General features: G+C 35.0%; 1 protein-coding gene across 1 annotated transcript in view; it reads left to right on the forward strand.

The window, feature by feature from the left end:
- The window catches only part of USP34 (ubiquitin specific peptidase 34), a gene marked incomplete at its 5' end in the record, with an annotated part of 116,385 nt that overhangs the window by 39,767 nt on the left and 51,441 nt on the right, over nucleotides 1–25,177 (forward strand). Inside the window, 23 exon segments of the mRNA XM_010191374.1 lie at nucleotides 47–176; nucleotides 779–814; nucleotides 1,214–1,344; nucleotides 1,907–2,523; nucleotides 2,987–3,201; nucleotides 4,967–5,082; nucleotides 5,166–5,293; nucleotides 6,447–6,536; nucleotides 7,896–7,991; nucleotides 8,733–8,815; nucleotides 10,151–10,305; nucleotides 11,206–11,319; nucleotides 12,268–12,367; nucleotides 12,502–12,661; nucleotides 13,097–13,223; nucleotides 13,321–13,468; nucleotides 18,981–19,081; nucleotides 19,881–20,090; nucleotides 20,654–20,779; nucleotides 21,503–21,625; nucleotides 21,749–21,832; nucleotides 22,138–22,224; nucleotides 23,987–24,187. Coding sequence (XP_010189676.1) covers nucleotides 47–176; nucleotides 779–814; nucleotides 1,214–1,344; nucleotides 1,907–2,523; nucleotides 2,987–3,201; nucleotides 4,967–5,082; nucleotides 5,166–5,293; nucleotides 6,447–6,536; nucleotides 7,896–7,991; nucleotides 8,733–8,815; nucleotides 10,151–10,305; nucleotides 11,206–11,319; nucleotides 12,268–12,367; nucleotides 12,502–12,661; nucleotides 13,097–13,223; nucleotides 13,321–13,468; nucleotides 18,981–19,081; nucleotides 19,881–20,090; nucleotides 20,654–20,779; nucleotides 21,503–21,625; nucleotides 21,749–21,832; nucleotides 22,138–22,224; nucleotides 23,987–24,187 — 3,378 coding nt within the window.

Raw genomic sequence — 25,177 nt, forward strand, 5'->3', positions numbered from 1 at the left:
AAAACTCCAGCTTCTTAATGGCACTGTTATCTGGTTTTGTTTATAGACTTTGTATTTGGCATCAATGCTTATAAAAGCACTGTGGAATAACGCACTAGCAGCTAAGGCTCAGCTGTCAAAACAAAGCTCTTTTGCATCTTTACTGAGTACCAATCTGCCCATGGGAAACAAAAAAGGTATGTGGTTTTCCAGTAGATCTGGTAGTTAAATTTTTAATTTTCATAGTCTCCTTGTTGACTTGGGGCAAAAAGGATATATAAAACTTTTTACTGTAAGTATTTTTAAAAAGTGTCATGCTGGCATATTTTTCAAGAAGAAGTTGAGGATAAAGACAAAAGCATTAAAACTTTGTGAGCGCATTTGGAAAGCTTCCTAATTCAGATAAGTTCTGTTTTGTATATCTAAAGTCATGTGTATTTTTCTTTTTTTCTTTTTTCTTTTTTAATTCAGAGGATGGTCCATAACTCATCAGTTAACTCTTCTTGTTCTGCTGAACATCTGTAACTTACATAGCTAAATAAAATCTTACAGAAGCTTATCTAATTTTTACCTAGTTTTTGATATTACATGCTGTTTCTGGTTTTTGGGTTTTTTGTTTTTTGTTTTTTTTTTACTTGACTGTGTATTTTCCCACAGTCAAAACTAAAGGTGCTGCCTAGCCATTTTACTGTAGTTTCTCTTTCTTTTCCTACTGCTGATTTTTATGAATCATGGACAACTATATGCTGACAAAAAGATTTTTAGTCACTTATTTTTCCATCCCGCTTTTTTCCTTCAGAAGAAGAGGAGCTCAGAAGAGCAGCCCCTTCACCTTGTAAGTATAGTTTTAGAAGTACACCACAATCTGATACATTTGATACTACGGTGTTTTTCTACAGCTGTCAAATTTGAATAGAAGAAGTAGTAAAAGTTTGAAGTTATGTTTTTATGAGAAGTCAAATGAAAATAATATTTTATGTAGAATTTAGGAAACTCACGTAACTGTGCTGTATACTGAAGAGACATCAGAATACCAGTTTTGCAGTAAAATGCTCAGTGTTCTAAAAAGAATTTTTAGTTTTTAGGTTCGTGGATTGTTTGAGTTATGTCCCTTGTTCAATTGTTTGCCAGAAGAATGCTGTCGAGCTCAACATTTGAGGCAGATTTTTGTAATGCTGCTACATTCCAATGAATACATATCACAAAGTAATGGGGAAATGTGGTTTTGACCTAGGGTCACCAGCAGCAAGCCCTCAAAGCAGTGACAATAGTGACACCCATCAGAGTGGAGGCAGTGATATTGAAATGGAGGAACAGCTTATTAACAGAACAAAACATGTACAGCAGCGACTTTCAGATACTGAGGTAAGAGTGTAAATCTCAGTCTGTGTATTTTCTAACTGAGTTGCCTATTAGCAGCTATGGAAGTAATATTTTTTTTCTGTAATAATTTCCAAACCTGAACAGGTACATAACTTGTATGCTTACCCACAGCAGGGTAGCAAATCTTTACTTAGATTCACTGCAGTTTGCACAGAATATATTGTACTTTGCCTATGAACAAGCCCCTTACAAAAAAACCACCCCAGACAGATTCCTGCATATAAGTTGTATTTCAGTAAGATTAATCTCTTTGTAAGGGAATACATGACATACTGTTTATGTGTGTCGCTGTCACTCTGTGTTTGTGCAAAGCCTGCACATACACCTTATTACAAATATGGTAATGCAAAAATTAAATTATGAAATCTGAACCATGCTCAGAGTGTTTTGTCATTGGCAACCAAATTGCGAATGAAGGAAGACTTGGAGATTTCACACGTTCCCTCATAAATGAAAAATGATACTTGAACTATTATGATGTTGATTATGTATTTTCAGTGGTGTTTTATTTTTTCACCAATCCTAAAAAACCCCGTAATTTCAGGAATCCATGCAGGGAAGCTCTGATGAGACAGCCAACAGTGGTGAGGATGGCAGTAGTGGTCCCGGGAGTAGTAGTGGCCACAGTGATGGATCCAGTAATGAGGCCAACTCCAGTCATGCAAGCCAGTCTGCTGGAAGCCCTGGCAGCGAGGTGCAGTCTGAAGACATTGCAGATATTGAAGCTCTCAAAGAGGAGGAGGATGAAGAGGAGGAGGATAGGAGTCATAATCCCCAGAAAAGCAGTAGGAGCACAGATCTGCGAAGTAGGAAACTGGAATCACAAACAGGCATTTGTCTGGGAGACTCACAAGGGGCATCGGAGAGGAGTGGTGCAAATAATGGAGCAGGAAAGGACCATGTTTTTAACACCGACTCTGTGACACCGGTGGATAATCGAATTAGAATGCTAGATGCTTGTTCTCATGCTGAGGATGCAGAGCATGATATGACAGGGGAAATGAGCACTGCTCACATTTCACAAGGGTCTCAAGATTCTTGTATAACTCACACAGGGGACTTCCTTGGGGAAACTATTGGGAATGAATTATTTAACTGTCGACAGTTCATTGGGCCACAGCATCACCACCACCATCACCACCACCACCATCACCATGATGGGTAGGTAGCTTGTCAATTCTTCTGATTTCTTCTATAATAGAAATGAAATAGTTAGCAGAATACTCTGAGCAGGAATTTGTATGGATATTTTGCTACAGTTCAGCATAATTTTGTCCAACAGAGGTGGTAGTTATCGCAGATAGTTACACAGTAATCTGTTCTGTTAGCAGCTGATTAAAGTTTTTTTTTTTGAAGTTTTTGTATTGAATAAATAAGACATTTCAGAAAACGTTAGAATTGTTTTGGAAAATGCTGTGTATAGTTAACGTTAAAGTCAACACAATCATCACGATAGTGAGACCTTCAATTTATCTGTAATTATTTTTAAAATTCCTGAGAAGGTCTGTTGTTCAAACAGATGATTCATCCTGACTTTAGCTTTAGGGAGAAGTCTACTCACTTGTAGTCTGCTATAAACAACTTTCTCTTTGACAGTGTCCCTTCTAATACTCTTCTTTTACAGGCACATGGTTGATGATATGCTAAGTGCAGATGATGTCAGTTGCAGTAGTTCCCAAGTCAGTGCAAAATCAGAGAAAAACATGGCTGATTTTGATGGGGAGGAGTCTGGCTGTGAAGAAGAGCTTGTGCAGATTAATTCACACGCTGAGCTAACATCTCATCTTCAGCAGCACCTTCCTAACCTTGCCTCTATCTATCATGAGCATCTTAGCCAAGGTAAGAGTGATAAAAAGAAAACAGAAAAATGTTGTACTTCTAACTTGGTTTTATATAATTTTGAATTAGTCTCAAATAATTAAAATTATCCCATTATTTTAACCATACATGTGTATTTGTCCAAAGAAACCATGGTAACTTTACACGATTTTACTGTTTCTTCAAGAGATTAATTTTTGTATCACGTTAGATGTAGCTGTGTTTACTTTTTTAGATTGCTCCTCCCTCCTCCCATTTCTGCTGCATCTTTTAGTGCAAGTTTAAACAAATAAAGGCACTAAAAAGCCTAGCAGATTTTTTTTTTAATAACGTGTTATTAAAGTAAATAAAAAGGTAGTACTGAAATAAAAATATTTTTTTTTCCTTGTAATCTTACATGATTTTTCTTCTGGTGGGTAGATCTTATTGTGATTCCTTACATTTGTCATCTTAAATGAATTAACCATAATAGGCTGCACAGAGGATAATTTTGGAAAAATGAGTTAAGATATAACTTGATATCTTAGGGAGCTTGCCTTCAAGGGCATTTTATGCTATTTCATCTTACACTGCCAAATCTTCTAGTTTACTTCAGGGTGCAATTTACAATGCTACTAAAACACTTCTCAAGAATTATATCATCTTTCCATATGCTATTGTGGCAGCTTTATTTTCTATTTTAGCCTCCTTTGAAATACAATGGTAGGTATGGTTAGTGAAGGTTTGACATTTTTCTTCACTGCTCTGGCAGAACCAAGTTTGCTATATTCCGTCAGACAGTAAAACCAGTACTATTTATATCTCTCCCTGATACACAGTTGAGTAAGAAGTATCTTTTTTCTTAAAATTTCTTGTTATGTGGAACTCAATTATACCATTTCAGTCTGACATTGAAAACTTGGAAGGGTTTTTTTTGTACACTAAAGAGTTGAATGAACTAAGAAAACTTTGTAGTTAAACCATGCTGTAAATCGGCATATTTTTCAATATTTTTTCTATTTCAGCCATAGATATTACACATTTTACTGAAGATCCAAATTATTATTTGAGCACGAGGCCTTCAGTGCAGATTATTTTTGCCACCCCTAGTGTTGCACGTGCAAGTAATTACAGTGTTCTGCACACAACCTAAATTTTCTACTTGACTTTGCTGTTACATGAAAATAGTATGAAACAGTAGATAAATGAGTGGTGCCAGCTGTGGCCACATAGAAGAAGGAAAATGTCTATCAGTGTTTATGGAAACATGATGAGTTTCTAAAATCACACACTTTGGTGCTCTATCGTATATGAAAAATAGTGTTTGTTTTTCCTGTTTTTTAGATAGATACAGAAAATTGTGCAGTATAAGGGGAATTTATTGAAATGTGCTTCTTTCTTGCTTTCCAACCATGGTAGTTTTAAAGAAACCTCTCTTTGGACTGCTGGACTCTGGAAAGATTTAAGAAACACTTTAATTACACTGTAAATTAAATCAAATTAAACTAAAAAGCAGTTACACCTGCATCTGCAGTTCTTAAGTACTGTTTTTATTGCACCTTGCCATTAGCCAAAACCAGCGTAAATACTGGCTTAACTGCCCTGTTGACTTCTTGTATTGTCATAATATTTTGTCTTTTTAAGAACCCATATGTGGAAAAAGGCTGCAATTACTATGTTGTTGTATGCACTTTAGATTAGCCAGGTTTACAAATAAAGCACGTTGTTGTTCGTGCACTTAAGAAATAATGTTTAGATTAGATGGTTCCTTCTATTTATTCAATAATGGTCTTTATATTTTGTTCAGGACCAGCAGTTCATAAACATCAATATAATAGCAATGCGGTGACGGACATTAATTTGGATAATGTTTGTAAGAAAGGAAATACCCTTTTGTGGGATCTGGTCCAGGATGAAGATGCAGTAAGTTGAATACCAGAAAAGAGTATTTTTTAAAAGCAAATAAATATAACCTATTCAGTGACCTTTCTTTCTACTTGCTGTAGATTCATCTCTCTGAAGGGTTAATAAACGAAGCAGAGAAGCTCCTCTGTTCTTTAGTATGCTGGTTCACTGACAGACAGATTCGAATGAGATTTATTGAAGGCTGCTTAGAAAATTTAGCAAACAACAGGTAACTTAAATCATAAATTATCTGTTTTTACATGTATCTGTTTTTGCAACATATAAGAAATCCAAGTTGACTATAACGGTTATTTCATTTTACAGGAAGGCAAGTTAAACCAGACAAAAGCAGAAGTATAAAAATAGTTTTCAAGGTGTTGTGGGTGTGTCTGATGTTACATTTTTCTGTTCTATCAGTGTCCTGAATCTCTCATCTTGTTGCATTTGTCTGTTCTTCCTTCTGCCAGATCTTACTGCCTTCCTACCATTTGGTAAAGTCATGTCCACATCTTAGCTATTGGAGTGCAAAGTTAAGTGCTTTAGCGTAAGCATTTTGAACTGAATATTTAGATTTTACATGCAAGTTGCTGAGGAACAGACAAGAAGTTCTTTTCCACCAAGTCTGTTTTGGGGTCTCATTCCTGTGAGGAAGCAGCTGGAGATAGCAGTAGTACCTTGACCTCAGATAACTTATGTTAGTACCAGCCAAAGCTATGAGATTGTGCAGTTTGAAGACATGGCAAAAGTGCAATTTATTTTGTTAATACAACTAATCAACTGCTGAACATCACCTGCAGTGTTATGTTGTTACCTTTTTGCTAAGAACTGTATTTGTGAGTGAGTTACAAATATACTGAGATATTAATTGGTAAAAGAAATGTGAAGATACTTAGTACTGATATGAAAGTTCCTTTATATGCAGTTTATCTGCTTCTTGAGTTTTCCTAGATAGTTGTCTTCAATACACAGCTACTTGTATCTGTAATGAGTTTGAGGCAGATTCATTTCTGCTATGTATGTCATCTCTCTGTAGAAAAAACTTACTTATTTTCCTGACATTTAAAATTCTAAGTTTTCTGAAATGCAAAAATAAGAATTTATCTTTTGAAATTTTTTAATAAGAAAAATGTATACTGTTTTATTTTTATACTTGTCCAGCGGCTGTTGTCCAAGGTATTACATGTAAAGAATTTGAAGTATGTGTAGTTCAGATTCAGAAAACTAATTGACTGACGTGGTGGTGAACTTCACATGGATATTTCTAGTGCTTTCAGTTAGCCTGTTTGCTCACTGAACCAGAGCTTCTCAAAGTAATTTTAAAATTTACTATTTTAATTTTGTAACAATCATATATTGTCATAATTTCTCTCTTTCTCCTTTAGATCAGTAGTAGTTTCACTTCGTCTTCTTCCAAAGCTGTTTGGTACATTTCAACAATTTGGGAGCAGTTATGATACACACTGGATAACAATGTAAGTCAACTCCTGTCCCAACAGCCTAAACCAACAGAAGTGATGACATTTAGGAGACTGCCTCAAGGCTTGGTCCTTTAGTTATCATCTGTCTGTTGTCCAGCTTAGATGTAGGAACCTGTCTAGTCACTCAGTCCTAGATTTCTTCATAATACTGTCTCCGTGTAGGGCTCAGGGCAAGCCCAGGGAGCAGAATTTTCTCTCTGTTGTCCTCCACCCTCCCAGGGGAGGATTAAAAAAAGGGGAATAGAGAAAAGATGCTTCACACAAGGTTGGAAGTTAAGACTGTAACAAGTTTAATGAAAAACAACAGGGGAAAGGAAAAGGGAATTAATCAGGGACAAAGGATATTTAACTATACACAAAACCCAATCCCAGTAGTCCTGAGTGGAAGTGTTGGAGCAGTGCCTCATGGCTGCTGTGACTCGTCACCAGGGACCACAGTGGTGCCGGAAAGTGGATGGCGGTGGATGCTGCCGAGTACGTGGAGGTAGCCCCAGCTTTCCCAAGATGCGACAGGAAGCAACCCAGAAAGTCAGAAAAGCCCATGAAAACCTCGGGCCTCGGTCTTTTATAGACTGTGGCCAGAAAGGGGAGGGAACAGGACTGATCTCTGACCCCCCAGGGTCCTACAGACACCACCAGTCCTTCCCTTTCAGGCTGTTAACCCTTAAACCGTAACAAATACACACTGCTGTCCTAACTGAGGTGAAGACTAATTTATGGGTTTTTTTTAGTCCCCACCACTTTAAATCCCAAAGGACTTGCAGACAGTACTAGACATCCACTAATAGTATACTGTAAAAGGTGGTATTAACTTGATGTTGCGTCGTTCTGTTCTGATTGTATTTCAAATACTTCTCAGTAATAAAAAATCTGGCTTGTAAGAAAATCTTTGAAATGTGAAGTGTTATAATATACCATTCCTTACTTGAACAAACTATATGACTAGCTAATCTAAGTATAGAGAACAGACTACTGGAACTTCCGGGATAGATTACAGTGGTTATCAGCAATTTTTCTTGGCCTTTTTGACATGACATTTAAATATATGCCCAGTTCTGAGTTTTGGCTTAGACTTTTTCTGAACTAGGGCCTTTAGGAACAGTTTTCATGGTCTCAAAAGGGAGTGTTGTGTCAGTCCTGTGCCTGAAAATAACGACATTGTGGAGCCTTATGGATGACATGGAAGAAGAGAGTACTGTACTGGAAAATACTCCTGAATTCATGGTAGATGGAAAATTGAATATTTACTTTGGTTTTATGTGTATGCAATTTTCATATAATAGCTGTCTAATTTCTGTAACTTTTCTGATCTCTTTGAGCAAACCATACTTTCTGCCCTTTAAATTGACACAGGTGGGCAGAAAAGGAACTTAATATGATGAAACTTTTCTTTGACAATTTGGTACACTACATTCAGGCAGTCAGAGAAGGACGACATAAACATGCATTGTAAGTATACAACTGACTTTGAATGTTTGATATTTTATGTTTTTAGACGTTTCTTTTCTGCTTTTCTCTTGGTGCTTCTGATGTATTCTTATAAGTAAATACTTGGGACATTGCATGCTTAGGGAGGCAAAGGTCTGTAAAAACAATACCATGTTAAATAGCTTCCTTATCCTTAAAAAAACCCGTGCCACAACTCTCATTTTGTAAGACACTATGTTGAATATTTGTTTACAAATAAAACATGAAGATTTTATATATTAAAATGATCCATTCTGCTACTTTGACCATTAAGCTTACAAATAGATACAAAGTTACGTTTTTTATATAAGTTATGAAATTATTTCTATGGAGAATATGTATCAACTGGGATTGGAAATTCAGAGTAGAAATATCAGCATTTTACAAGTTAGGGAAGAATTAAGGTCACATTCTGCAATGTGCTAATGACAAAATGATGCACTTGGACTGGATGTCAAACCCCCACACACTCCCATCCTCCCAAAAAAACAAGAAGAAAATACCTTACCTAGTAATGAGTGGTTTGTCATTCCACTTGCTTGGTGTGGTTCTGTACTGTGTACAACTGGACTGTAAATTACATACTGAACTAGAAGTTCAGAAAAAAACTTGTAAGAAAAAAATATTTCTGCTTTCAAGAGGCACATGTGTGAGTGGGGGAAAAAAAGTTATGATAATAAACAGTTAAATAAACTTCGATTTTTATACAAATTTAAATTTTAGATACAGCCACAGTGCAGAAGTTCAGGTTCGTCTTCAATTCTTGACATGTGTGTTTTCAACTCTAGGATCACCAGATCATTTCAGTAAGTATTTCAGGTTACCTTATCAGAGAACCACCTCATAGTAAGGCTCACATAGCTCTTAATAATCAATGTTAGCTTAAGTAAGTACGATATTTTAAACAGATACAGTTTTAAATAATCTCTGATACCGTTTCAAAAGAAGGAAGATTTTTTTTTTTGACAAAAGCAGAAAACCAACAGTGGAGTTTAGATTCTCTTGTGGTTCTGTGATTAAAAAAAAATTACATTCTCTGTGCTTCAGAGAATGTGCTTCATTTTCTAAATATTAGGATTGTAGTAATTACTGAAATGAAGATAATATATTTTGTAATTGTGGGTTTTGGTTCACATCCATAATGTTCCCAGAGATCTTTTACTTGAGTGCCCTGTAAGTTGTGATACCAAAAAGAAATAATTCTTTGTTTTAATACTGTCAGCAATTGGTTTACACTCCCTGTAGGGTCGTTCTGCAGAAGTGGTATTCTCTGTGATAGTTGATCTGTACAGAGGCTGAAATCTTTTCACTCTAAAAAGTTAAAAATATAAATCTTTTGATGTGACTGATGGAATTTGAACATAATTTTCTGTGCTTTTAGTAAACCCTTGTGGCTTTCCCTTCCATTGTTTTGGTCGCTCCCTTCTTAAGCCCTTGTAAACTAACAGTCTTTGGCATTGTCTCAGCATCAGCTCTGTATAGACATTCAACTGATTGTATGTTGAGATCATTTATTAAAACAACTGAAGGGAGGAGTCGTTTGGGTAGTCTCATTGCAGGTGGTCAAACTTAGTATAAAATGCATGGCTTATCCCTCTAGTCATTAGAGTGGAGTATGGGAAGGAATGAGAATATCTGTAGCCAAGAGAAAAAAAAAAATCTAACACTGCATTTGCTATTGTTGAAAGCATAGCCACAATTCTTTTTAAAGAAATTTGTTGGGATCACACATGTTTGTATGCCAACTAAGAAAATAAACCTACTGTTTTCTTGAAAGGAGTAGCAATAGTTACAGAGATACTATTTTCAGGCACAGTCTCAGTAGCCAGCTCAAAGCTAGACTTTAGGTGTGGCCAGTAATTACCTATGAACTAGGAAACGACCTTCCATATGGTACAAGATCTCAGGTCAGCTCACACTACTCACTGGTTTAGTAACAACTGACAGCGCTAATGCTCTGAAAGGGGGAAAATGCATGATTACTAATTGGTAGGTGGTGTATTTTTGTTTGTTCTTTCCAAAAGCTTCTTGTCCAGACAAAAACTAATCTGATTTTTCTGTATATGTTCTTCGGGTTTGTAGAATATTGCTATGTATTTGATATTATAAAGGAGTAGTTAAAAATACTTACCTAATTTTAGGGTTGAGCTTAGAACAAGTGGACATACTGTGGCACTGCTTAGTAGAAGATTCAGAATGTTATGATGATGCACTACACTGGTTTTTAAATCAAGTACGAAGTAAAGATCAGCATGCTATGGGTATGGAGACTTACAAGCATCTTTTTTTGGAAAAGGTATGTAGAGAGTTAATTGCAACCTTATTAATTTTAATAAAAGTATTTATTTCCATATCAGCGCTATTTAACATATTTAAAATTGTTTCTATGGATAATATGCTTTGACTATGCTGGCAGAGCTCCACTTGTCATGCAATGATTTTTTTCCTGCTTGGAGGGAAGAGGGGAGAGGATTGGCGTGAATTCTTTTCACACTAGTACTTACTTGGGTGTTTCTTTGCATACAGCCTGTGTGTTGTAGCTGAAGCTACGTAGCACTTCATTTCAATTTGAAAAAAAAAATAAAACCAACACCCAAAGCTATACTTCCCTTTATGATATATAGCTACCTGACTAAAAAAAATACTTTTTGGATGGGGTGTATAAATCTCACCTGTACATCCGCTGAAACATGGAACAGGAACATGCAGCAGTAGAGCTTTTTTGCAAGGAATTCCATCCATTTCAGCAGATGACATTACAAAATGGATTAATTGCACAATAACTAATGTAATCTATTCTTTTTCAAGGTTACACAGTTTTTGTTTAGTTTTGTAAGCATATGAGTTTTTTGAATGGGCATGTCATGTATGCTAGCAAATTGTCCTGTTGTTGATAAATTAAGCAGCTAGTGTTACAATAATAATTTTTGTTCCCTCTGCGTTGTTACAGTCGAAATCACTGTTAGAGAAGAGAGGGGGTTTTTTTAAGCCAATTATAGTTGATTTTCTGCATTGTATATAAAATTCAAAGTGCAGTTTTTTGCAAGAATAAATTTTAATTGATTTACTAAATTCAAATATGATTGGTAGTACCAATGACGTTTTCCTGTGCTAATTAAATAAATACCCTGTAATTGCTATCTGTTCCATCGCTGAGGTTCATTTTTCCATACTAAAGTGCATTCATTTTATTTAGATGCCACAACTAAAACCTGAAACTATTAGTATGACTGGCCTAAACCTCTTCCAGCATCTGTGTAATTTGGCTCGATTGGCTACTAGTGCATATGATGGTGGCTCAAACTCAGAGGTAAGCCTCGATCCTGTGCTTATGTTTTTGTCCTTTCTGAGGGAAGGGGAAAGTTAAATTACTTACCTGCAACAACATAGCTCTTTGAGAACTTACTGGGTTGAATTTTGTTTACTGGTTTGAGATAGTAATGTCACAGCCTATAGTGGTGGGGTCTGTACAGATTTCTGCCTTGAGGAGAGCCCTGGCAGGTCAGGACTCAAAAGTTCCAAATGTAGGACAGTTGAAATGGAGATAAAAGAGGCCAATGATCCTCACCTTCCCTCTTGATGTTGATCATGTGTGGCAGCAATAGAAAACCACAAAGAAAGCAATACCTGTTGCTTGCGTATCTTTTTGCAGTTTATCATATTCTTAGCACATCTGAACTGTATTCACAGTTGTTTTTAAAAAATGGGTTTGTAACATTTACTTTTATAAATAAGAAGATTCAGATGGCGTTCTATTAGGCAAGTTTAATTCTGACTAGAAGTTTGTTGTAAAATGTGTCTTAGTTTCTATGTGGTGTGCTGTAAAAGTTTTTTACTGTAGTTTTTTATACAGAGAAAATGTCTTAGAAATAAAATGATACATAGGATATTTTTCTCTGAATTCTGATTTAAGGTAATTTTTTATTAAAATTTCTATTCTTGCAGTGAAAATACCAACAATAGTTGTGGTTTTAAGGCTTCATTTTAAAGTATTCCTGTTAGACAAAAATGAAAAGTCACTGTTTTGAAATTTGACCAGTTTCTCTCATGCTTCATAGTACAAAAATGTTTCTGTGAAAGTCAGAATTTTATAGTATTGATGTGTACAGTGGTGAGAGCCTGAGCAGAGGGAAAATGGAGATATTTTTAGTAACTGCATCAGGAGGCAAATAAAACGTCTCAGGTCAGAAAAGCATCACTCACAGTAAAGTAATGAGGCAATGTTTTGTTTCTGTTTGCTTTACTTTTGTCAAAACAGTTGTGTGGCATGGACCAATTCTGGGGTATTGCTTTAAGAGCACAATCTGGTGATGTCAGTCGAGCAGCTATCCAGTATATCAACTCTTATTATATCAATGGTATGAATTTTTATTTCTGTTTCCTGTTTAAAATGTTTAAAGGAATGTCTAGTGTTATCATCTTTTTGTTCTTAGTATTAAAATGCATAGTCGTAACGTTGTGCATATATAATTTACATTAACTGATATTACAGGTAAAACTGGTCTGGAAAAAGAACAGGAATTTATTAGCAAGTGTATGGAGAGTCTGATGATAGCTTCTAGTAACCTTGAGCAAGACTCTCACTCAAGTCTGACCATTATTGAAAGAGGACTATTAATGCTGAAGACACACCTGGAGGCTTTTAGGAGAAGGTAAATAGCGCCATTGATTTATTTGGATGCAGAATTTATATACATAAAAATTATTTACATAGGTTGGCATAATGATGAATGAGTTACAAGTTATTATTAATTTAAGTAATTTTTTTTGTTTTTCTTTGTTTAAAGTAAGGACAGTAGTGGATTAGTTTGAAAGGTAATATATAAGATATAAACAGTTACAAGAGTTGGCCCTTCTTGTATAAAGATGTATGGATCTGGTTCGTGTTTTGCCAACTCTCATCAAAGAAACTTTTTCAAAGTTATTTTAGTTGTATTTGAAAAATAGAATATCAATAACTTCCTCTTATTTTGTAACAGCAGTGAATGAAGATGCAAGTTTTGTCTTTCCTCTCATTGTTTATCAAACATTTGTGTTAAATAGATTTTGACAAAAGTACTTTTTCAATGTTCTTACCACTTCTTAAGGTTTGCGTATCATCTGAGACAGTGGCAAATTGAAGGCACTGGTATCAGCAGTCACTTGAAAGCCCTGAGTGACAAACAGTCACTACCGCTAAGAATTGTATGTCAGCCAGCTGGACTTCCTGACAAGGTTGGTTAAAGGCTATTTTAAAAAATACATCCTATATCATTAAATTTCAGTAAATCCACTGTGTACTTTGAAAAATAAAATACGTGTTTTATTTCAGATGACTATAGAAATGTATCCTAGTGATCAGGTGGCTGATCTGCGGGCAGAAGTCACCCATTGGTATGAAAATTTGCAGAAGGAGCAGATAAATCAACAAGCACAGCTTCAGGAGTTTGGGCAAAGCAGCCGTAAAGGGGATTTCCCTGGTAAGCTGTAGTACTCTTACCTGTATTTTTTGCCCTCACAAGGGTTCATCCACTTAAAGCTTGGAAGAGTATGGCCTTTTTCTGCCCCAGATATCCTAAATAACCACACATTATTATTTATTTCCTAGCTGTAGTTATAGTTAGCATCACCCTCATTTTTAATTAATAGTGTTGTTTCTTAAGCACTACCATTTATTTGAAATAGCTAAGAAAATGTAAGTCTGCCAAAGGTGCATAGATCTTGCCAAGCTCCACGTCCCAATAGACTTGCCCCCACATTATTTCTCTTCTAATTGTTGTTTTAATTAATTATGTTGTTTTCTGTACTTTGGAGACTGTTACATAGAACCTTGTTCTGTGTTTTGTGAAATTTATATTTTTTTTGTCTCTGCCATTGATACAGAATTTGAAATCATAATTCAAATTCATAATTTATACCCTATTTATATATATGTTCCAGTCAGGTGTGACATTTTCCTTACTCCCGCAACTGCTTTTTAGTTTATGATCAACCTGTAGCAAAATGATCATTCATCCTCTTTTGATGCTCTTAATTTGGAAAGTCTCCTTGCTCCTGAGATGGTCATTACTTGCTTACAGTGTGATGAATGTGCATCCTGTTGTTTCTTTTTTTAATGTATTTTGAGTGAATGAAAATTTCTTCTTTATCCTTTAGCAGGATTTTCTAAATCCTATTGATGCTGCATATTATAGCATTCTCATCAGTTATTGGTGTTCAAAATGTTATTGTTTTCTGAATTATTTTCTCCTCAATGTTTTCTTGCTTTCTTTCTCTTTTAATTAAGAGTTAGCATGTAAGGCATATTTTCTGAACAAATATGTATATGTGTTAACATGAAACTGACTTTCATAGTTTAACAACTTCTAAAAAAAACCCAGTTTTATGAGACACCCTTTCAGTAAACCAGACTGAATTTTAGACATCTTAATTACCTTATTTGGAAAATCCTTTTCCAACCACTCATCAGAAGCTGATTTAGTGAAGAAACTATCTCATTTTCTACCAGGTATAGCCACATAGCAGAAACTTTTCTTTTTGTTTTAGCTGGGATTTCAGAAAAACATGATTCAGAAAATTTAGAATTGCAGTCCTACAGCAGCTGCAGTTCAGTCATGTTACACATGGACAACATATTTTCTTCTGTAGAATGCCTGTGCTGATATCCATGATCTTGTACACTCTTTGTGGATGTTGTTGTTCTATTTTTTTCTGTGTTCATTACAGTAATTGTTAACATAACATAACTATGGGAAACTGGAGAACCATAAAATTTGTAAACCCAGTGTAGTTTGCTAAGTTTAAAACCTGTATTAATACCCCTTAAGTGCTTCATCTCGTAATTGTTATCTCTGTTGGCTGATAGATGCATAAAATCCTGTAAGAGGCTGAATCTCTTGTTAACCAAACTCCTGAAGCAGTGTCTCTGCATTGTTCTGTGCAAGCCACTGTGTGTTTGGATTTTTACTTTTCAACTGCTAATTTTGAGAAGATAGGACTGAAACTGAGACTTGTGGTTAAAACCCATACTTTTACTCATCCATACCCTGTTTCGGGGACTGTTTTGTATAGATTTAAAAAAAAAAAAAGTACTTTCTAATAACATTTTGTCAGTCACAAAGATGTCTGTGAATTGTGTTTTACTGTATTGACTACACTTAAAAACTTAGGTCGTTCTGCATAACAGGAGAACATCTATTGTAAGGTACATAGTGCACACTTCTGTCTCAGTGACCTTTTACTATGTCCACTTTAATATACCTGTATTAGTTAATCTACAACAAAAACCAATTCCTGGTTAGGAATGTGAAACGGCAATTATTTCATCAGCTGAGGTACAAATCTGAACAGAGTTTATCAGATTACAGTAAAAATTAAAGAGTCTTAATGTCAGAGTACAAGTTTTTTTCTTACCTTTTCCTTATAGATCTAAACCTTGTTGACCGTAATTGGGTTTTAGTTGTTTTTTTCTGGGTGGGATTTTAATTTCATGAAATAGAACAGAATTTTTTAATCAGTTTTTGGTTCTAGGAATTCTAGATTTGCACTTTGGTTGTTTTACTTCTTTTTGTTTCGTCTGTTGTCAACTGTGACTGGCATGTTCTTATGCTGTTGGCCTTCTTTAGCGCTCATGTTAGCCTGCATTTTCACCATTGTGGAGGTGACTGTTTCATTTCCAGCATCTCTGTGCAAAGTTATTTTAGTTTTCCTGCTCTTGGGATGCATGAACAAATGGTGTGTCTGAAGTGATACCCATCACGTCTGACACCTGGTGGAAATTTAGCTTGAGAAGATGAAGACACTGAAAATTAATGTTAAACAGATTGTTACAGAAGTGAGGTAACTATTACTTGGAAAAACGAAGCGGCAGGTTCTGAGATGGGCTAAAAGACCCTTAAAGCATTTATTAGTTGCAGGTACATTTCTGATGTTTTTACCGTAGTGCTTCTGTCAAGGGAATATCTAAGAGTGTCCACTAGTCAAAACTTTGAGAATGTATCTGTAAGTAGCAGATTCGTTCACACTTTTAATTTTAATGTTTCTTTTAATTCTTTTTGACCACAATAAACTTAATTTATTTGGGGTTTGGTTTTTTTTTCTTTTTATCAGACATTTACCACATAACTCTTTTGAGGCTCCAATACATTTTGTAACATCTCTTGCTTATTTGAAATCTGCAGTGCTCAGAAAAATAGGAGATTGCATTTGCTTCTCACTCGTTTTGTTTGTTATAATCTTTCTTCTGAAATCTGTTACTAGTGTGCTGAAGTGCAGAGGATGGTACATTTCTGTATTATTTTTGTGGATGATGTGTTTCCCTGCCTTTATCTATTTGAGATTATTTTGTCTGACTGCATTGATAAGTTTTGACTGCACTGATAAATTTTGAAGCAGCATGCTGGGGAGGATAGGAACAGTAATAGATATGTGGGATTATTCCCAACTCCATATAAAACCTTCATGCTTTTATTGGTGACTGACAGATGTCTTTGGAGGGCTGCTGTCTATCCATTTTTGCCCAGGAACATCACATAAATTTTGTTTGGGCGAGATTTGAGGATCATATGTGTTTGCCTGATATCTCCATTTATCTGGCAGTCCCATGAAAGTTACTGTGCGTACATCTCACTGGATTGCTCTAGTTAGGAAATGTCCTGACTTGGGTGTGCATCTCAACTGGTTTGGAGAAGCATCACCTGAATTTATTGTGTGCCCACCCGAGTGGAGACTGTGTGGCTGCAGACTGCAGGTGATGGGCTTTCAGTAACTACCAGAAGCAGCAGGCTGACTGCGCGTGCTCTACACTCTGCATGTCTTTATGACAATGAAAGAATGAAGTTGGTTTTTTTTGTTTTAACCCATATCTTTGAGTACTGTGTTCCTATAGGCAAGTACTATACTGTTTTGAGGCATTTTCAGGTTCCAGAACTCTGAGTGCTTTGTAAGATTTCTGTAAGAGGTTCAAAAAAATTGAAGAAGCCTAATTGAAATCCCAGTGTTGAAGTATAGTGGGCAGTGTAAGGCTGCTCTCTACTGGTGTGGGGGACCAGGGCCTAATGTTGGGAAAAGTGTACTTGTAAGAACAGTAGCGGAAAATTGTAGCAAATTTCAATCCATGACAAATATCTTTGTGTACCAGAACTGGTGGTTAGAACTATACAAAATACTCTGTGGTATGAAGTCACTGAGCATTGTAGTTCTTGGTTACTGCTTGATTGTCTGTGCCAAATGAAATTGAATTCTTAATCTTTTAATTGTCCAGATTTCTTGTTCAGTGTTGAGAATTCTGTGAAGGGTGTTCTTTCTCAGTTTTTCCTTTCTGAATTGTATGATATCTTCAGTTCCAACGTACTGGGTTGGCCAAAAAGTAATTGTGGGATTTTTCTGGATAAATGAAAGGTGAATTTTTCATGGAAAACAAAAACTTTATTAAACAATACATTATCCATTTTGTTCAATTACATTTTGCCATCTTTCAGGTAGCTTCATGTTTACACACTTAAAAAAAAATTCTCATCTCTTTTGGCAAAAAACAATTCCAAGATATCCTCATAAGCAGTGAAGGTTTTACCATTCAAGGCTTTTGTAAACAAAACCAATGGTCGTCTGATGGTGCCAAGTCTGGCAAATATGGTGGATGTGGTAACGCATCCCATCCAAGCTGCAACAATTTTTGACAAGTGACCAAACTTGTATGTGTTATAGCATTACCATGGTGTAACACAACACCTTTGCAATTCTGGATGTTTCTGTTTGATAGCATCATTTAATTTATCCCACGGATGGCAGTACACATCCAGACTAATGGTTTGGTTCCTTGGAAGTGATGCAAAATACCCAATACCTCTGAAATCCACCAAACTGACAGCATAACCTTCCTTTGGTGAATATCTGCTTTTGAAGTGCTTTGATGTGGTTCATCACACTTGCTCCACGATCCTTTTTGTTCGGTGGTGTTATAGATGATCCATTTGTCATCGCCTGTTATCATACATTTTAAAAATGGGTAATTTTCTTCTCGTTTCAAGAGAGGATCACAGATGTCAACACGCTTTGTGAGATTGATTTCTTTGAGCTCACGTGGTACCCAAATATCGAGCTTCCTAACATATCCAAGTTGTTTTAAATGGTTTTCAGTGCTTGATTTCTATGTGGTCAGATTATCAGCAATCTCTCGTGTCGTTAAACGCCGATTAGATTCAATCAATGCCTTTATTTTTTTGTTATCAACTTCGACTGGTGTGGTGCATCTTTAACATCAAAATCTCCAGACCAGAATTTAGCAAACCAGTTCTGACACTGCCATAGTTTTAAGGCATCTTCACCATACACAGGACATACATTTTTATGAGCTTACACACTGTTTTTTTCTTTTCTGAATACAGCAAAACACCATGAAAATGTTCCTTTTGTTTTTTCATTTTGAAACTGACACCAGATAAATAATTATTAACAAAATTGAGCACTTTCTTTTTCTAAAACAAGTTTGAAATGTCAGCTGTACAGTTGCATAATGAATCTGCAGTTTAAACTGAAGTTAGTTATATTTCAAGATATGTATGTCAGTGTATTTTTAAAAAAGCAGTTATTTTTTGGCCAACCTAATACATTGAAGTAAGATTAATCATTGCTTCTTTGCCTTTGCTGACCTTATCACAGGTGTGTGTTACAGAGGGATTTTGTTGATGACCACACTAATTTTCCATTATCCTTCTGTGGCATAGCATAATTTACTACAAAATATGGAAAGCATGTCATAATCTGTATTGTGAACACTTTTTGGTACAAGATTGGGTGAATTGTTATTGAAAAGGTTATTTCTGAATACATGCGAGTAAACTTACTTTATCATAATAACCAGTTTTCCTAAGGAAACTGCATTGTTTTTGCCTCAATTGCTATTGAAGGGTGCACTACTAAAAATAAGTCTTGGCACTTTAATTAGAAAATTAAACTGATTCCAGAAATTTACTTAAATATCTTTTATCCTAGGTGGTCTCATGGGACCTGTGAGAATGATTTCATCTGGGCATGAACTGACAACAGATTATGATGAAAAAACTCTTCATGAATTGGGTTTTAAGGATATGCAGGTATTACCAACATATAGATAGCAGTCACTGAAAAAGATTGGTTGCTATGTTACCTTTGTCTTGTGCAGCTGATGTAGGTAGTGATGGGGGAGGGTATACTTTTCTTTGGGAGCAGCCTACAATTTTCTGAAACTAGTTGTTTCATGCTATTCAATGTGTGCCTTCTGTAAGCCCAAACTAACACTGTTGGTCCTTGATACTGTCAGTCCTTAAAACCATTAATAATTTTAAAAGCCCAATTTTAGTTATATTAGCAGATGTGAAAACTCAAGGGATGAAAGTTTTTTTTATTCATCAAGGAAAACAAGAGACCAGTGAAAACAGAATTAAATATCTCTTCAAGAGATGGATTCCATAGCAGCAGGGACTAGCTCTGTCCTTTTACAGATTAAAACTGAAGCAGTTTTTAATGCTTATCTGTAAATTTTTATCTCAATTCAGAGTTCTACTTAGAGTGGCCTACTCATAAGTTTATTGAAGTCAACAGTACGGAAAAGCCTGATTTGATTTGTAAAAGTGTGAATGATGTCATGACTGTTTTAGGGAGGTGGAACTGTAACAAAACTTAACCAGCAGATCATCACGTACGTTCTTTCTATGTAAAGGAAAACTAAACTCGTACTGTAAACAAAGCCAAGCTTTAATTATGGCTGTTTCTCCAAATGCTCAGTCAAGATTTGACAACAGTGATTTTGATGTATTTTTAAGTTCTTAATTTTGATCCACTTGAAAACATTTCCATGGTTTTCATACATGCATTTTTAAAATTGTCTCTCTCCTCGTTTCTCACCGTTTCTAGATGGTGTTTGTGTCCCTGGGTGCACCAAGGAGAGAACGTAAAGGTGAAGGTGTTCAACTTCCAGCATCTTGCCTACCTCCTCCTCAGAAGGACAACATTCCCATGCTTTTACTCCTGCAAGAACCTCATCTTACCACCCTTTTCGATTTGTTAGAGATGCTTGCCTCTTTTAAACCTCCTTCTGGAGAAGTGGCTATGGAAGATAGTGAGGTAATTTAGAGTAATTTTATTAGAATAATTACATTTAAGTCTTATTTAATTATATCTGGTTTTCCTATCTAGTCTGTTTCTTGTGTACTCTGTCCAGTTGCGAGTTATGTTTATTGTCTGTGTATTCATATTTCAAAATGTTAAAATAATGTATAAACTATGAAAAAGCAATTCTTCAGAAAGAATATTGATTACTTAAATAGATACGGTGACTAATAATAGGAATTGGCTTGAAGAAAGGTTTTACTGCAAAAACTCAAGTTTTGTGTCTTATGTGCCATCATTAGCTTGTGGGAAATTAGGTAACCACTAGTATAGTCAAACTGGTAGTTTATTTTTATTTACACTCAAGTATTTCAAAATATGTGATGCACTGTAAAGATAATGGAACTTAGTTTCTTGCATGTTCAGTGAAACTTCAACTATCATGTTTTATTTATGGATTTACATTAGACCGGAAACAGCTTCAGTAAGAATAAATACTTTTTGGACTTTTGAAATCTTAGCGAGGTTATTTTCACAAAGAAGTTCACAATAAGAATGGTTTTTCTATGATTTGTCAGAGTGCAAGATGTGAAGAACTCCATCTCCATGCAGAAAACTTATCCAGACGTGTCTGGGAACTGTTAATGCTTCTGCCAACATGCCCTAATATGTTACAGGCATTCCAGAATATATCAGATGAGCAGGTGAACAAAGCATGCTTGATTTACATATTTATCTTTATTATACATGGATGTTTTAGAGTCTAGTGTTTTAGATGAATTTTCCCCAAATGGGAAAGTTTAGTAAGTATGTTAAGTGTGCTGAGACACAAGTAAACCTAATAAAGAAACTTAATAATTCTTATGCAATTGAACTAGAGACGTCAGTTTAGTTCGCAAAGTTTGTTTTTATGTTTTCTTTTAAAAAAATACTTAATAAATGAGGAGAACAGTCTATGCTAATTGCCGTGATCTTTTGGTTTAAACTGAAATAGCATTTTCTTCATCTGGAGCCTTGCTCATGGGTACTTACCTTGTTGTTTTCTTACCCTACAGCTGAAAATTTTGCCTTGTCTTAAAGCTATTGAAATTACATATCAACAGTTCTTAGATACTGCGGTTCTTTATGGACACATGCATCAAAATTTTGGTGGAAGTCATAATTTAGAGTGTAACATATGGCTTCCTCTACTTTAAATTGTGTGTTCCTTAGCTTATAATAATTTTGGAGTTCTACTCAAATTTTATTGCTGAATTCACATTCAAATTGTTAATCATGTATAGAAGTGTGTCTGAAATTGTCTAATTTGAAAGAATACGTGAAATTAAAAATGAAATAATTTGTCCATATCACTTTAAAAACCCTTTCTTTGCATTTTTTTGATAGATCAGCTTTATGTATAATTGTGTTGTTTTCTGTCTTTTAAGGGTAATGATGGCTTTAGCTGGAAGGATCTTCTGCGAATAAAAAGTGCCCATAAACTTTTGTATGCCCTGGAAATTGTTGAAGCTTTGGGAAAGCCCAACAGGAGAATAAGACGTGAATCTACGGTAATCAAAATTTCTTGCACAGAATATGTTTTTCTCTCTTAACTAAAGTATATACTGATGAGTTACTTTGTTATTTTAATTCTTTATCTGTTTTTACAATGAATTGTTCTTCTTTATCTTTAGGGAAGTTACAGCGATCTTTACCCAGACTCAGATGACTCGAGTGAAGATCAAATAGAAAACAGTAAAAACACATGGAGCTGCAAGGTTTAATTTTCCTACAGTATTCTGTGATACCTAATAGAGTTTTTATAAAAAGATATAAAATGAAAATCCATCTAAAACATTATCTGTCTTAGAGTTTTTGATCTCAGATTTAGGTATAACATTTTAAAGTTTTTCTGTGCTATCAGGCCTGTAAATTTGTCATAGTTGTATACAACTATTTATTTTGTTTTTCATAAAATGCGATATTTTATTTATCTATTTATAAAGCTTAGATTGGTATCTAACTGAACTTAGTGACTTGTCTGTATTTGCTTTTTCTCACATTCGTTCCATGATTTATTTAGTTTGTTGCTGCTGGAGGGCTCCAACAGTTACTAGAAATTTTCAATTCTGGAATCTTAGAGCCTAAAGAACAGGAATCGTGGACTGTGGTATGTGTTTATTCACCCTTTTTCTCCAGAATAGCTGTCATTTGTAAAGATGCCATTACTTTCAGCCTTTGTTATAGTTACTTTTCTGCAGTAAGTGAAATAAATGAATTACATAGTTGAAGCCACCAGAGTCTATGTAATAGCATCTTTTTCTTGAATATTTTCTGTTCCTGGAAGAATTTATTTTCATTTTAAAAAATCCTTCATACTTTTGCTTTTTTACATTTTAGAACTACACTTTGTATTTTTCTATGTAGTTTTCATTTAAATTTTTGTCTAGCGTTAAAAACATTTTAGTTTGTAGAATGTAGGATTGTAGGTCATGGGACCATCTTAGGGAAAAAAAAAGGTTTTCTTCTTTAGGAACGATTCCATCTGCATTAATAATACTATTGTGTATCACACTTCTTTAAAAAAGCAAAAATTGGCCAAACGAGGAGATACTTTATTTTTGGGTTTTTTTCTGCTTATTTTAGGGAAGGGTGCTGTTTGGAAAATTTTATAGTGTTTTAAAAGTAGTAATTTGTTAATTATCTTTCTCTCTGAAGAGGCCAAGAAATACCATTCCCCTTGTTAGCACTGAGACAAAAGTGATAACTTTGCAGCTGTGGTGTTAAAAAAGACATTTTTCAGTAATGAACATTATTATTAGTTGTTCTTATATAATATCTCTTTTTTCATTATTCTGTTATTCGTTTGAGCTAAATTCATGTCATAATGAAAACTTTTTTTATTAGAGTTAATTTTTCTCTTTCATTTTCAATTCTGTGGCATTTGATTACAAATATTGAAATATCTCAAGCTCTGAGTCATATGTACATGAAGAGAAGTAAAGGAGCAAACATACACATGTATGTATAAAAATGATGACAGTTACTGAAATTCTAAAAAGAATCCAGGTATACTTTTAGTAAAAAGTTGGATAGTATTTAATTGATTTTGATGTATTTGTTTTAAAATTATTTCAATACTAGATACAAATTGTCATTCTCTCCAATCAGTATATAAACAAAAGTTTGTATGATTGCTTTTATTGGTCTGTCCAGAAAGCACGCACAGTACTGCAAATAGAGTAACAAATTCTGCAACTAAGTGCCTTAGTGCAGAGCCCTGACTTATACCTGTATAGGTGCTCAATAGCTGACCTACTTCATGTGTGATTGTGGCATCCTGCTCTGGTTTTGTTAATTTCACTCTCATGATGCACCTTCATCAGGTGGAGCTGAGCTGGTGCTATGTTTGAACATAGCCCCACAGCTGAGAGTCATGAAAGTAGATCTCAAGAGTTACTAAATGAATTGGTGGTTTTCATCTAACAAGAGGTGTTACAATACAAAATGGTATTTTTAAACTAGTATGCATTGTCTCAGCATGATTAAATACAGCTTGAAAGCACTTCTGTTTACCATGCTTTTGTACCCTCTGCTGTAGTTGAATATGGTGCAGGAAAGACTCTTAACTGTTGAGCTTAACTCCTGTACTATTTCCTCTGTGTAATTTCATACACTGAATGATAGAGTGTCTTGAATGCACCTGGTAATAAGGTGAAGTAGTGAAAAAGTTTTCATTATAACAGATTCTTTTTTTTTAAATACCCTTTCTCTTTAGTGTCTATTCTGGTGAGATTTTGCCAGTCAGAGTTCTAGCTGTTTATCTTTTATTCCTTAGTTCAGCTTTTCATTTCTGATTCTGTAGCAAGCGTAGAATTATTTGTAAAATAAATCCCTGTAAAAGGAAAATTTCATTTTCTTCTTATTCACAGTGGCAGCTAGACTGTCTTGCTTGCTTGCTGAAGCTGATATGCCAGTTTGCAGTTGATCCTTCCGATTTGGACTTAGCTTACCATGATGTCTTTGCCTGGTCTGGTGTAGCAGAGAGTCACAGAAAAAGAACATGGCCAGGCAAGTCAAGGAAGAATGCAACTGACCATGCCAAGGGCCTTCATATACCTCGTTTAACAGAGGTAAGAGATAAATAGTGTGTCCACTGTGAACTTCCGAAAAATTACTCCTTCGTTGTGTGAAACCTTTATTTTGGTAATAAAGTAATGTAGTGGAAAAGCTGCTAATATTAATTATATCCCACATGTTATTCTCTTCTAAGAAATATTCCAGTTGCTTTAAATATGGCAGTTTTAAAAGCTAGAAGCAAAAGATTTTTTTGTGATTAGTGAGCACATGAATTGAGAATTCGGAATTCCAGTGCTTTATCCCTATTTCTTAGATTTTGTTTTCCAAATTAATTACTCCGTTTTTTTTTTAATGGTAATCTCTCATACGGGTTATCCCCATCCTCACTAAATCCATTTTAAATTTCTTTAGTAAACACTACAGTAACTTACTTTACTAAGGATATCTGAGTGAGTGTATAGTAAACTTAGCTAAACCTGTAAACCTTCCTACCAGATTTCTGCATGCTGATTTGCTACTGTAGACCAAGCTTGATATTAGTTGGTAATATTTTGCCAGTAGAGATACATTCTTTGTAAATTGATTGCTCTTGGGCACAGGACCAGCTGTGATTGCCAGAAAGTGTAGATCTGTATGAGCTGGAGCCAAACGTCCCATTTGCCATTGTTATACATGGAAAGACCTTCACTACTCTATAAGTATTAGGTGTCTTTGACAAAACAGATCTCTGAATCGCCAATGCTACTATGATACAGGGAAATTATAAAATGTATTAAATTTTTTAACATAGGCTGTGTATAAATACTGCTATCAGTTTCTGTAACTGGTTTTTAATTTTTAACTGCCAATTGATGAATATTTTGGATTGCAGTGGATTTGCTATCTAAATATTTTAAAATCTTTTCTTCAGACTTTGATTGGAAAGTTCTGTGTACCCTGTCAGGGTCTCTTAACAGTGAATAATGTAAGTGAATTTGTAGTCAGTAAAATGTGTTGATCACAGAGACAAATGAGATTTACATATCCAACCTCATCTTCAACCC

This window comes from Mesitornis unicolor, unplaced genomic scaffold (assembly GCF_000695765.1).
Source record: "Mesitornis unicolor isolate BGI_N332 unplaced genomic scaffold, ASM69576v1 scaffold14179, whole genome shotgun sequence".
Lineage (NCBI taxonomy): Eukaryota > Metazoa > Chordata > Aves > Mesitornithiformes > Mesitornithidae > Mesitornis > Mesitornis unicolor.